The 13,391-nt window shown below is 40.4% G+C and overlaps 3 protein-coding genes across 6 annotated transcripts; 2 read left to right on the top strand and 1 right to left on the bottom strand.

Moving 5' to 3' along the window:
• Positions 1-533: 533 nt before the first annotated feature.
• Positions 534-3,244, top strand: LOC113576809 (myeloid-associated differentiation marker-like protein 2). The gene has a single exon (XM_027009127.2). The coding sequence runs from the start codon at positions 1,387-1,389 to the stop codon at positions 2,296-2,298; it is 912 nt and encodes a 303-aa protein (XP_026864928.2). The 5' UTR covers positions 534-1,386; the 3' UTR covers positions 2,299-3,244.
• Positions 3,245-4,056: 812 nt separating this feature from the next.
• Positions 4,057-7,315, top strand: LOC113576807 (pyrroline-5-carboxylate reductase 1, mitochondrial-like). 3 transcript variants are annotated; one of them, XM_027009124.2, is made up of 8 exons: positions 4,057-4,114; positions 4,393-4,469; positions 4,572-4,642; positions 4,752-4,931; positions 5,183-5,404; positions 5,683-5,775; positions 5,868-6,031; positions 6,352-7,315. In XM_027009124.2, exons 2-8 carry the CDS (start codon positions 4,403-4,405, stop codon positions 6,515-6,517), a joined length of 963 nt encoding a protein of 320 aa, XP_026864925.1. In that variant the 5' UTR covers positions 4,057-4,114; positions 4,393-4,402; the 3' UTR covers positions 6,518-7,315. The 3 variants fall into 3 exon arrangements, with proteins under 3 accessions (XP_026864925.1, XP_026864926.1, XP_026864927.1); XM_027009125.2 differs by lacking the exon at positions 4,572-4,642 and having other exon boundaries at positions 4,867-4,931; XM_027009126.2 differs by lacking the exon at positions 5,868-6,031 and having other exon boundaries at positions 5,683-5,824; positions 6,352-6,453.
• Positions 6,597-13,037, bottom strand: LOC113576806 (5-hydroxytryptamine receptor 3A-like). 2 transcript variants are annotated; one of them, XM_027009122.2, is made up of 8 exons: positions 12,768-13,037; positions 12,478-12,522; positions 12,262-12,371; positions 12,002-12,171; positions 9,504-9,664; positions 9,108-9,318; positions 8,336-8,485; positions 6,597-8,120 (listed from the first exon to the last, which is right to left on the bottom strand). In XM_027009122.2, the coding sequence occupies exons 1-8, from the start codon at positions 13,029-13,031 to the stop codon at positions 7,858-7,860; spliced, it is 1,374 nt and encodes a 457-aa protein (XP_026864923.2). In that variant the 5' UTR covers positions 13,032-13,037; the 3' UTR covers positions 6,597-7,857. The 2 variants fall into 2 exon arrangements, with proteins under 2 accessions (XP_026864923.2, XP_026864924.2); XM_027009123.2 differs by having other exon boundaries at positions 12,798-13,037.
• Between the last annotated feature and the right edge of the window lie 354 nt (positions 13,038-13,391).

The raw sequence follows: 13,391 nt of genomic DNA, 5'->3' as shown, positions 1-13,391 counted from the left end.
CAAACAGCTGTGCTTACACTTTCCATTCTGAGCACCCGTAAAGTCCAAAGTCAATGACCCTTTTTAATACACAGTGTTCTCACTGAAACTCCCTTATATCCCATTTGATTTTGCTGTAGTGTTTCCAGAAATTATGGAACTATGGAAATGTGGAGATTAGAAACAATTCAGATACACTTCAAGTTTATTGAAATTGCTGAAAGGGTTGCAACAATATCTGATCAATATAAAGGCATAATTTTTGCTAAAGCGGAGTTAACTCCAGTAAGATGATGTGGTCCTCCGCCCCACAACAACATTTACACACGTAATTAACCAAAAATCTTTAGTGTCATTTTGTCACTCATCTGAAACTTAAATGAGTATCTCTTCTTCGAGCTCTGTCATTATCCTGCACAAAAATATTTCCCTACAAGACTCTACACACACACACACCCCCCATTTCTCCGCCCTCTGAAACATGACTCCCTGCCTGGTTGCCTGACATGAACATGAGGACTCCCACCCCATTCCACTGTGGAATATAGACTCCTATTTATAGAGCTGGTGGGGCCTATGGCCCCAAGATTGGCAGAACATCCATTTAAATAACTTTCCTCAACAGTTTTCTGTTCTTACAAAGACCAGAGTTAACCCAGCATGTGAAAGAGCAAGAAAAGCAGTGGTGACGTCTTAGCATGACTGATGGAGTTCCTGCCCTGAGCCTACTTTCAGCTGTTTCTTTCTTCAGACCACCGTAGGAGCAGCATTTTGGGGTCTTACAAATTTTGCCCAATATTTTCAGAAAGGCAGTTATTCACTTTCTTCCTGGAACTCTACCATTGTACATTTGGAGAACGTCTGGATCTTCTGTTTTTTTTGTTGTTGTTTTTTTGACGGGAACTACACTGACAAGATCTTTGAGGTAGCATATCATTCTAAATGGAACTTTCCATTTGAAGTCAAGGGTAATGCTCAACTGGCAAATTCTGATTGCAAGTACATTAAATTCTGTGACATTCTAACCTTATGTTGAAAGGTACTGAATAGAATTTCTTGGTTAAAACATTAACTGTATGCCAGCTACAGTTCAATATTTTAATATATTGAATAATATCTTAGTCACAGGTCAGACTCAACTTTGTATGTGCTAACTTAAAACTGGAACCTTCAGAATCTTGTAAAAGTAAGGCAGTACTGTAAAATAGTTTGTTACACAGCAGGCATAAGACATTTTTCAGTGTAATCCGATCCCCAAACACACGGCAGTAATTACAAAGCATAGTGGGGAAGCACTGAAGGAGATTTGTAATTAAGGGCATCTATAAAAAGAGCCAAGCCGAGGGCGAGGTCTGTGAAGCCGGGTGTGGAGGTGCACCCAGTCTACACTGAGGGGCACAGAGCACCATGGATCCCTATGGAGGCCACTACCTGAACCGGGATGCCGTGCTGTCCGGATTGGGTGCTTCCCGCATATGCCAGCTGGTGCTGGGCTGCACCACCATGGCTCTGGTGGCCCACAGTGCGGGTTTTAGTGACACCTACGGAACCTTCTGCATGTTTGTATGGTGCTTCTGCTTTGCCGTCACGCTGGTGATCTTCACGCTGGATGTGGCGCGGCTGCATGGATGCATGCCTATCTCCTGGGACAATTTCACAGTGGCATTCGCCATGCTAGCCACACTCATGTATGTCACAGCATCCATTGTGTACCCCGTGTATTTCCTCAGCCGTGAGTGCCCATCACAGGGTTGCGAGGTGCGTGACTACCGCATTGCTGTCACCGTCTGCTCCAGCGTGTGCTGCTTTGCATATGGAGCTGAGGTCTTCCTCACAAGGGCCAAGCCGGGCCATGTGGTTGGCTACATGGCCACCATGTCAGGCCTACTCAAAGTGGTCCAAGCCTTCATTGCATGCATTATCTTTGGAGCCCTGGCAAACGACAGTGAATACAATCGTCACATCGCCACCCAGTACTGTGTGGTGGTCTACAGTCTGTGCTTCGCCGTCACGGTGGTGGTGGTGATGCTGACTGTGTCAGGGAGGACGTCAGCACTGCGGTTGCCCTTCGACCGCTTTGTAATTGTTTACACCTTCCTGGCAGTGCTGCTGTACATGAGCGCTGCTGTGGTCTGGCCTGTGTTCAGTTTTGATAAGAAGTATGGTACGCCCAGCCGCCCAGACAACTGTCTGCGGGGGAAGTGCCCTTGGGACAGCAAGCTAGTAGTGGCTGTGTTCACCTTTGCAAACCTGGTCCTGTACTTCACTGACCTGGTATATTCTCAGAGGATTCGCTTTGTCACCCAATCAGCAGCCTAAGATGATGTTCTACTCCCCTGGACAAGCACCTGTCTCACTGGAAACAATTAAAAGCATTATGATACATTGTATTATCACTAAAATAAAATGTCATTCAACAAGTCTGAGAAACTAAAGTGCTTTTTTTTCAATAGATGAGATACTGCATAGTAAAATATAGTTGTGCAGAAGTTGTATAACCCTTTACAGAATGCTATCTGTCATCTGTTAGACTAATGTGACTTCCTTGACTGCTTCCGTGTGCTGGCAATCCAGTGATAACTTCTCAAGTTTGGCTTTCAATATTAAGTTATAACATCACTGATTGTGGCTACAGTCAGGAATTTATAAAGCCATTTTTGTTTTTATCAGATTTTCACCATTCTTCTCAAAATGAAACCCTAGTTTTTATTTAAATATGATCATTTAATCATATTATGGGCCAAAGTAGTCGAGCATTTAATTCTTTAATTTTTTTAAACAATGTAAATATAAGCAAATTATTTAGATCTTAGAGCTTGTCTCTTTATATAAGTGAATGTTGATACATTTTTTTTGTTTTAACTTTCAAACACCAAAGCCCTTCCTTTGATGTTTTAGGTTCTGTTACAAGTTTTTAATTTTGTTTTCTGGAATTCCTGATTATAGTTTTAAAGGTATGAAATTTCATATAATAGTAGTATTATTTAATAGTGTGTCTTTTTATATTTAAACATGGAAGGCAAAGTGTTGTGTTTCCATTAACTGTATAATTTATGTAATTTAACTGAACATAACCAGGTGTCTGTTAATTATGTTGTGAGTTTCAATAAGTTAAAGTAATTCATGAACATTTTAATGTTTTTAAGTGGAGATTTGATCTCCATTTGAGTTCCAAAACTATAGATGACATTATATGACATGTTGCATGTTATTCGTCATAATTTAATATTTTCATTTTATTCAGGGTTTTTAGTATATTAGTAATTTTATTTTATTAGTAATATTCCTGTGTTCAAATACATACATGCACAGTGGTAATTAATAAACATTTCATTGTAAGTACATCAGTGTGTTCTGTATCAGTGTTAATCTCATCCTGTAGAAGGACCATTGCAATTGACAGTTTAACAATTGCATGGTGTGTGTGTGTGTGTGTGTGTGAGAGAGAGAGAGAGAGAGAGAGAGAGAGAGAGAGAGAGAGAGAGAGAGAGAGAGAGAGAGAGAGAGAGAGAGCGCATGCATGCATAAACTGGAGGGCAGGGGAGAGAAGTGAATTGGAAAACATGTTTTGCATTGTCCTCAGTATAGCAAGGGATTAAGGGTGATATCTTTCTAAATAGGAATGTGCTTGAAGTAGCTCAAAAAAGCTGCGTGTTTTTCTTCACATTAAGTTACATTTTCATACTGGCAAACATGGGTGAGTTATTATTTTTTGTTAATAATGTTTTTAACCAGTTCCCTATAATATGGTCCAAGAATTTTACTTGTCCTTTTAGATGAATGTGAATTCCTTGTTTCCTACCTGACAAAGAATAAAATATATTTTTAGCTGGCCTACAATACCAAATGTACGGGAACAACTTGGTGCAACAGGCTTTTCCATTCATTTTTATAGAGATCTTTAGAAGGTATTGCAAAGAACAAGACTATCAGGCAAGTAACTTCCGGTACATAGACCTGATCAACATATAGGATTGGTAGTTTACGCGAATGAAACGATACAAAGTGATGCATCTGTTTTCCCGCCTTCTAAGTACAGTGATTGGTTCTTCGCAATAGTTTGTAATACTTTGGTGTCATTGGTATTTCAGCCTTCTGTCATCTTGCAAACGCGTGCGTGAACAGCTTTCGCAAGGTAAATAATCCAAGTTAAATTGTTTCCCCTATTGTCGAACAACATGGTTTTGCAAATGGTTTTACAAATCCACAATTTACAAACTTATGTTTGTTTTGGTACGTCCTCTCATAACGAAAGTTGATGGTCCGGATTCAAAGCCACCAGGAAATAGCCCAAACATTAGCATTGCATTGAACAATTCTGCAAACTTGACCTTCCTCACATGTTCCATAACAGTGACTGTCGTACTTTCTAGTATTTATAGGTTTTTTTTTATTCGATGCGTGTTTATCTAGGCAACTAAAGATGAGTGTTGGATTCATCGGAGCTGGCCAGTTGGCTCACGCGTTGGTAAAGGGTTTCGCAGCTTCAGGTATAAGTGCTTCGCAGGGAAGGAGAAGCTCTGTTTTATGGTTTCCCTTAATCTCTTATGCCGATTATGGAAACAAAATCTGATCTGCCCCTCTGTCGTTAGGTGTAATTGCTACACACAAGATAACCGCTAGCTCCCCTCAAACTAACTTGCCAGCTGCCACTGCTCTTAGGGTAAGCATTTCATGCCAAATCAAACGGTGATGTTTCTTGATACGAACGTTATGGCTAGGTTTGAATAATTGGATGCAATAATGAATGCAGTAAGTATCTGTCCACTTAGAGAATGGGAGTCAATCTGACTACCAGCAACAAAGAGGCTGTCAGCAGAAGTGATGTCTTGTTTCTGGGTGTCAAGCCACATATTATTCCATTTGTGTTGGATGAAATCGGACCAGATATCGAAGAGCGTCACCTCATTGTCTCCTGTGCAGCAGGTGTCACTATCAGTTCCATAGAGAAGGTATGTGAGATGTAAACACATAATCCATCCATTTGCAGTTACAAATAGTACTGATGGAATCATAAAGCCGCAAAATTTCATGCACAAAAAGTTTAGCTTGTGTTGAGCAGCATTAGCTAACTCTACAAGCAAAAACCATCTTAATACACAGAAACTGGAGTTTGAGATTATGGAAGCTTTACTTCTAAACTGATCCATGAACCCTGGTCAGATCAGTACCATTCTGCTGAGAATTCCTCCATGTCCTGCAGAAACTGCTTCAGTATCACCCAGCACCGAAGGTGATTCGCTGTATGTCGAATACGCCAGTAATGGTGCTTGAGGGGGCCACGGTGTACGCTGTGGGCACACACACTGAGTTGGAGGACACCAAACTGCTGGAGCAGCTCATGACGAGTGTGGGATACTGCACAGAAGTGGAGGAGGACCTGATTGATGCCGTAACGGGCCTCAGTGGCAGTGGCCCGGCCTATGTGAGTGGCAACGAGTGGGGGTGGCCTGCTGGGACTCGGGCTTCTAGACCCACTGAGTCCTGTCAGTGGGAGGACATTCATTTCCGCTAAAGCTTAGAAGGATGGATACTGTGTCATTTCAGGCATCATACCTGCTATATGTACTGTAGTAGTGTACATGTGTAGCTGGCTGAATCTGTGCATAACTCCACATGACTCAGTCCAGTCTGCTTTAGGAAAGCAGTTCCCCCTCAGCATTAAACAAACCCATGACAGCCATGCTGCTTTTTCTTTTCCAGGCTTTCACCGCTATTGATGCACTTGCTGATGGAGGAGTGAAGATGGGGCTTCCCAGAAGGCTGGCTGTTCGACTTGGAGCACAGGCTCTCTTGGTTAAAGACTCATCCAGAGATCATCAGTTATATTTATTTCATCCGATTGGTAATGATTTTCCTGTGATTAACAGTTGCATTCGTGATTTTAGGGGGCAGCCAGAATGCTGCTGGACTCAGAGCAGCACCCTGGTCAGCTGAAGGATAATGTGGCATCACCAGGGGGCGCCACTATCCATGCACTGCATGTAATGGAGAGTGGAGGCTTCCGTAGCCTGCTTATAAATGCAGTGGAAGCGTCATGTATTAGAACCAGGTTAGCAGGCCAGTGGACATTGAAGACAGTTTCTGGTTTTAATGTTTCATTGGTTGTTCTTGTTGTTAGAAGTGTCTCTTAAGATGGGCCTGAAGTATATGTATTGTTTTTTCCAACATTTGGAAAATAATATTGTTTATCATTCTTTTTTTTTTTAACTGTGTTGTTTATATTTCTCTTATCGCCAACCCCTATATAAGAGTGCATCTTAAAGTAGGTTTTACTGAGAGATTAAATTAACTTCTATGGAAAATCTTTTTTGCAAATAGGTTTAGAAATGTCGAGTCACTTCACCTCGTCATCTTTCTGTGTGCTGACAGAGAGCTCCAGCACTTAGCTGACCAAGAGAAGATTTCCCCATCTGCCATTAAGAAAACCACCTTGAAGAAGGTACTGCAACAGCCAGGTGTGACAGGGGCAGGGGTCGGTGTCCGGACTGGCATCAGCCTCTTCAGCAGCCCCAGCTCCAAACAAAAGGGAAACTGAGGCCAAGACTTATAGCCTCCACACTGTTCTGTGCATTTATGAAGTACAAATATGAGGACTCAAGTGCCTGTATTGTTCTTTTTTTTTTTTTAACATGGTGTGCAGCTGAAATGAATGAAAATTATATATCACTATCTATAAATCTAATGTCCTATAGCACACTGCAAACTCTCAGGACATTTCACATGACTTGCTCAAACACCTGTGATCATGGCAGTATAGCAAATGGGAACATTGACTTCTACAGTGCTACTGTATTAATAGTTGCATAATTAGATGATATAGTGAGTATTCAGTATTTTCACCTACAGCTTGTGTACCATTTTGAAGAAGCCAAAGATGTCATGTTAACAACAGTAAGGACAGAACCACACTTGTGATGCATTTTCCTTAATGGTTACAACAAAATAAATGTAGTGGCCTTTAACTGGTCAGTAAGATTACACTTATTGTCTTAAAAGACCCACAGAAGAGGTCTGTAAGAAATTATCATCTTTAGCATTCCCTGTTAAGAGAATAGGTAGCTCATTTTAGGCTTTTTTTTCCCTGTACTGCCCAGGAACAATGCTGAAAACTATACAGTTCAACAGTTTTTTTTTTCTTTTTTTAAACCAATATTTTTGTTGTACAACTGATTATGGATATCTGCATTGGAGAGAAATGATATCACAAGACAGTACATTGGAAAGTAATTCTGGTCACATTGTTACTTACAGATTAACATTAAGAATTTAAAATGAGACTGATGTAAAAAATACCTTGTTCACCAGAACACAAGTAAATCCCATGGACACTAAACCACAATTTGCTTCTGTTTATTAAGCAGGGAAAATATATAGGGGCTCAAAACTTTCCAAGACTGACATCCTGTTTTTATCAGGGATGTGTGATGGTGAACTACTTTATTTAGAAAAACAGCACAAGTAAACAATTAAAACTACAGTAACTAATAGAACTACAGAATGAATCACTATTCTCTTTCAAATCTGGCCTCAAGCTTTCTTGAGTCATGTGGAAGCATGAGAGAAGCAAACTAGACTGAATGGGGCTCGTGAGCCATCACTGCTGTAGCCAAAAGAGTGATTAATGCTTTAACAGGTCAATGTAGTTTACTACAATATGAGTTTTTTAACCTGGCAATAAAGAACCTGGCCACTTCTTAAAAATAGCATAAGTCTGAGTAGAGGAATAAAGACATAGATCCTGCCATGTTGCATTTTTAAGGTAAACTCCCCTATAGCTTTTTGGAGTCTATGGTAATTGGTAAATGGTATAACTCGTAGAAGTAATGTAGTCTATTTTTAGTTAAAATAATTCATGATGTTGACATTAACATAGTATTAGTTCCTTGAAAACCAACCCTGTGAAATCTGCTGCAGAAATAGAAGCACACTGTTTACGTAGATATAGAAGAAGGCCTTTTCTATCCGTTCTGCCAGTTTCGTCCAGGGTTGTGGGTGTGGTTCCTGATGTATTTCCATAGACGAGAGATATAGACGTATTGTCCGAAGCTCATCACAAATGTGCTTTAGTATATGGATGCTGTTTGACTCCTCACTGTGGTCTGCAGCTGAGTGTGAGGTGCTTTCATTTCGTTCTGCAGCTGTGAGCAGAAAAACAAAAGCAAGCAAACAGCATGTGACACAAACATAGCAGTGGTCAGTTACATTTCAGTTCATTCAGCACAATAAATGACATTCAGCTCACAACCCCCTATTCATCAATATGTTTTAGGCAATTCAATTAAAAATTTAGTCATATGTAAATATTGCTTGAATTCACAGATATGGATCTTGGCCTGTAGACCCAGAAGCTTACAGAGATATAGAGCAGGATGTGCAGGAACAGCCATAGTTTCTCCAGGGAGGTTTGGGATAGCCCGAGTATCACGGCTCCTCAGAAAAATCACAAGTATGGTCTGCAGTAGGCTTATGGCCATGAAGGTGAAAATGACACTAGAGTAGACTCCTGAGATAACAGCAAATATGGCAGTTATATATTACAGTCTTTTTGATCACCAGGAAGCATCCAAATTCTGAAAATAGCTAATGAAATATTTTTGATATCACACCAACGATATTAAGGCAATTTGACAATATTTTTAATTAGGTATTTTATTTTATGCTTAATTTGATTCACCTAGAGAAAGAAACCCTGTGTGTGAAATGTGGTCATACACTATATTGCCAAAAGTATCGCTCATCTGCCTTTGCATGCATATGAACTTGAGTGACATCCCAATCTTAATCCATAGGGTTTAATATGATATCGATAGAACACCTTTGGGATGAGTGAGAGCGGAGACCTCTCGTTGGCCTTCTCGTCCAACATGCTTGTCTGACCTCACAAATGTGCTTCTGAAAGAATGGTCAAAAATTCCCACACTCCTAAACCTTGTGGAAACCCTGCCCATAAAAGTTGAAGCTGTTATAGCTGGAAAGGGTGGGCTGACATCATGTTAAACCCTCTGGATTAAGATTGGGATGTCACTGAAGTTTGAATGCGTGCAAAGGCAGACAAGCGAATACTTTTGGCAATATAATGTAATACTTATTCAAGATTAACAGCATAAGAAAAAGTATAAACAAACCTATCAGTGGAATCTTGTTCGCAGTGGAGGGCAGTGTGTCATGTAGGATTAGCGGAAAAACTGTGTTTGCCAAGAGTAGTGAAACCTTAAAGCTCAACTTCTCTCTTCTACTATTAGGAATGTAGTAAGAGGCCACATCCAGCACCAGGAAGTATAAAACAGGCAGTAGGAAGATAATTACATACAGTAAGGGTCTCCTCTTTATGGTAACCTGTGTGTAGAGAGTATAATTATTCTGAAGTTACATGTAAAGAAACAAAGAAATATTCAATGAAAGCAAATGACTAGATGATTCCCAAATGGACATTGTCATTGAAATTTTACTTGTTCGCAATGAAATAATTAATCACAAACAGTATCTAATTACATTTAGAATTATAGTATGCCAGTCAATACCGTATATGTGAGCTGGTCCCAATCCTTTCCAGAGGCCTGGAGATGAGTCTTGGACATATTAATGTTAAGGAGGTCCCATTCTCCTTGGATTTGGAGGAGCTGCTTTGAGCCCAAATGCAGCATTGAGTCATTGGAGTATGGCTCAATCTGTAGCTCTTCAGCTATAGAGCAGTGGGACAAGATTGTTTAATGTATATGAGAATCATTCTGTGGGGATTGACCATTCAGTCAATAGACCATTTATGAGGTCAGGCACTCATGTTGGAACATAAGTTGACATTCTTGTTCATCCCATATGTGAGCCTAGGGCTCTGTGCAGACCACTGGAGTTCCTCCACATCAAACTGCTCTTTGTGCATATAAATATAGTCATGCTGGAACATGAAAGGGCCTTCCCCACAAAATTAGAAGCTTTAACTGTCTAAAAGTGTCTTTGTATGCTGTACCATTAACATCACTACTGCACTACAAGACTGTTAGGGAATCACTGAAGTCAGGTGTTCCAGTCAATCCAGTTGTGGGTTTGACCTACAAAACCACATAGAAAAATGTTTGCCTTTCCCAACACAATACTTTAGCAATATGGCTAAATCAAAGGAGATTTTTAGAGGAACCTAAAAGAAAAGTTGTTTAAAGTAAAAAGTCTATAAGTTTAGGATTTCTAATGGCTTGAGCCACTGTCAAGCCACAGTAAAGAAGAACTGTAAAAGGCAGAATGTCAGCATATATGTACCTGTGAGTTGGCATTCTACACAGATCAATGCACATGCATGGAATACTCAGACAAATAACACAGATCTTTATGGTGACTATTGAGGATCTGAAGGTGTCCCTTTTGCTGTTTGTGTCATGCAGAATGACAATGATCAAAATGCAGGTGTAAATCACCAACAGGTTGGTTCAAATAGAACAAATTCTAAATGTCCAAGTCATTCTGAATAGAACAAAATAGATTGTCCAAGTCAGAGTCCTGATTTCAATCCCAATGAAATAGTATTATCTGTAGCAGGCTGTTCAAGCAAAGTCTGCATAAGTTGAAATACCTACCAACTACTCTGCAGGACTGATCAAGAGGAAGTGTTGCCACTAAAGAAGGTAGCTGCAATTCATATAATCAGAGATTATGAAACAATTTCACCTGCTTTGGTGCAAATAAAGGTGACAATAAGTGCACTGGAGAGCCAACAAGAAGACAATCCCCAAAAAGGGAATGGTTTTGCAGGTGGTGGCCACAGTTACTCACCTGACTGATTCTTCTCTACAGTACTGTAATTCTGCATTTTGCTAGTGTCCTTCTCACTATCTGTAGCCCAGGTAGTCCAACTCCTCCAGGACAGCACATCCATGTGTGCCCTTACAATTTTACACTTACATTTTATATAATTTAGCTGACGCTTTTATCCAAAGCGACTTACAATTATGGCTGAGTACAACTTGAGCAATTGAGGGTTAAGCAGTGGTGGGGCTTGAACTGCCAACCTTTTGATCACAAGTTCAGTACCTTACCCACTGAGCTACCACTGCCCATTTGCTGTGTTTCCCAGTCACAAGAGCATGGAGGAGATACCAGGACATTACATGAAGAGAGCCAGACAGGACTGTAGAAGGACATCAGCCCAGCAGCAAAACTAGCATCTGCTTCTTTGAGTGAGAAGGAACAGGAGGAACACTGCCAGAGCCCCACAAAATGACCTCCAGAGGGCTACTGGTGTGCATGTTTCTAATGAAACTGTCAGAAACAGACTCCATGAGCGTGGCATGTGTGCCTGACGGTCTCTAGTGGGAGCCGTGTTCACTGCCCAGCAACGTGCAGCTCAACTGGCAGTTCCAAAACTGGTGCACTGTTCTGTTCACAGATGAAAGCAGGTTCACAATGATGGGAAAGAATCTGGAGACACTGTGTTAAAGGTTATGCTCCCTGCAACATCATGCAGCATGATTGATGTGGTGGTAGATCACTGATGATCTGGGGAGGCATATCCTTGAAGGGTCGCACAAACCTCCCCATGATAATCAACGATCCCCTGACTGCTGTTAGGTATGTAATGGAAAATGTATAGTTAACTGCTTAAACAGTTTGTGCAGTAAGTTAGGATGTTATAGGTGCTTCCTATTGTCTCTCTGACCCCAGAGAAAAGAAAAAGGAGGGAAAAAAAGAAAAGCCCCACTCATATGGCCAGAGTGTGTAAGCAGTTCCTGGATGACAAAGGCACTGATGCCGTTGACTGACCCTCATGTTCCACAGATCTGAATTCAATCAAGAACTTGTGGGACATTATGTATCCACCAAGTAGTACCACAGACTGTCCACCCACACCCTTTGATATTTTAAATATGTGCCCTTTATTTAAAGCTAAGCTGTAGCTTTACAATATAGCTGACGTACTTATTTCATATTTTAATTCATAATATGCAAACATGTTTAAAGCTATATTGTTTTCAACTGCACATTTCATACCCACCCACTAACTGGAGTATGAGAGTTAACTCCTACTTACAGTCTAAAGTAGACTGGAGCGTTAAAGTGCAGCTCTGGGTGTCAAAGGGACACTGGTACAGATCCATTTTACATGCAGCTGTTATTGTGTAGAACTGTCCAACTGTTACTATGCCACTAGACTGCATCTTCAGAAATGGAGACTCCAGAGTTGAAAACTCTATTTTGAGGCTAGAAAGATAACAATGCCTAAAGTCAAAAACACAACTATTTGATGACACGGAAAACAGTACAGACATGTATTGTGTTTTTGATACTTACTTTTCAATTATGTTGATATCTGGAATCCAAAGTATTTGTTTGGAAACAGGCATAAAAGTTATTCCACAGAAGTCTTTAGGGTTCCATTTTGTAAACTCATTGACCCAGCTCTGGAGTAGATAATATATACAAACGCCATTAAAAGCAATAAAATAGCTTCTGAAATTAATATTGCCCTATCATATTGAAAACAATTAGCAGATTATATAGACATACCATTTCCATAAAAACCTGGAGAGAGAAGATTTGGGCTTTTTCAGTCTGAAGGTAACAGAAAAGTGGTTTTGAGCAATACTCCACCCCCAATAGTCACACAAAACCTCTGAAAGTGACTGCCTCAACCAAATGTACATATACATTTTCTAGTCTATTCATACTCAGAGGAGAACTGGGGGGTGAATGATCAAATCCAGAGGATTCCCAAAAGATAGCTGCTCATTTTCCCATCTGTATACTACATGTTTTTAAAAGGTTTCCCACAAAACACTGCCAGTTGTAATACTCACATATCCTGCACGTAAATGACAGACACGTACCACTTCCACGATAGAGGAAACATGGAGATCCGCAAAAACGAGAGTAGAGGTTTGCCAATGATCTACAGGCCGCAGCGAGGTCATTTTGATGTTGTTCTTGTCCAGGCCAAGATACTCCTGAAGGGCCAGATAGCTGCAGTTGGACAATGCCTGCACCACCCCTGTGGAGGCAGGGGAATGCCACGTGTTCAGTGTGGTGGAAAAGAGCAAGGAGGTGGCCATATCATTCCTCATAATGCCTTGGTGTTTTCTATAAAGTAAATTTACAGTATAGTACATCTAAAGTATTTACTTTTTCTCACTCTCCTTCACCCATAACATCTCCAAAGAAAAACACAAACACACACACACACACACACACACACACACACATGCACGAACCATTTTCCTATTGGGTGATAAATGGTTAACCAGTTTAAACAAAAACTTACCAAATGAGATAATGAACAGCCAAACAACATGCATATCACCAGATTTTTTTTTACCCAACCAGCTAAGTGGAATATTTAGAACATTTGGTCCTTCATACATGTGAACATTGGTGATGAGGTAAGATATTTATACCTTGCAGATTACGCTCCACCTCTTTCTACT

The sequence above is a fragment of the Electrophorus electricus genome, chromosome 1, assembly GCF_013358815.1.
Source record: "Electrophorus electricus isolate fEleEle1 chromosome 1, fEleEle1.pri, whole genome shotgun sequence".
Classification (NCBI taxonomy): domain Eukaryota; kingdom Metazoa; phylum Chordata; class Actinopteri; order Gymnotiformes; family Gymnotidae; genus Electrophorus; species Electrophorus electricus.
Note: the sequence above shows the minus strand (reverse complement) of the source record. Positions and strands in the feature narration are given on the sequence as shown.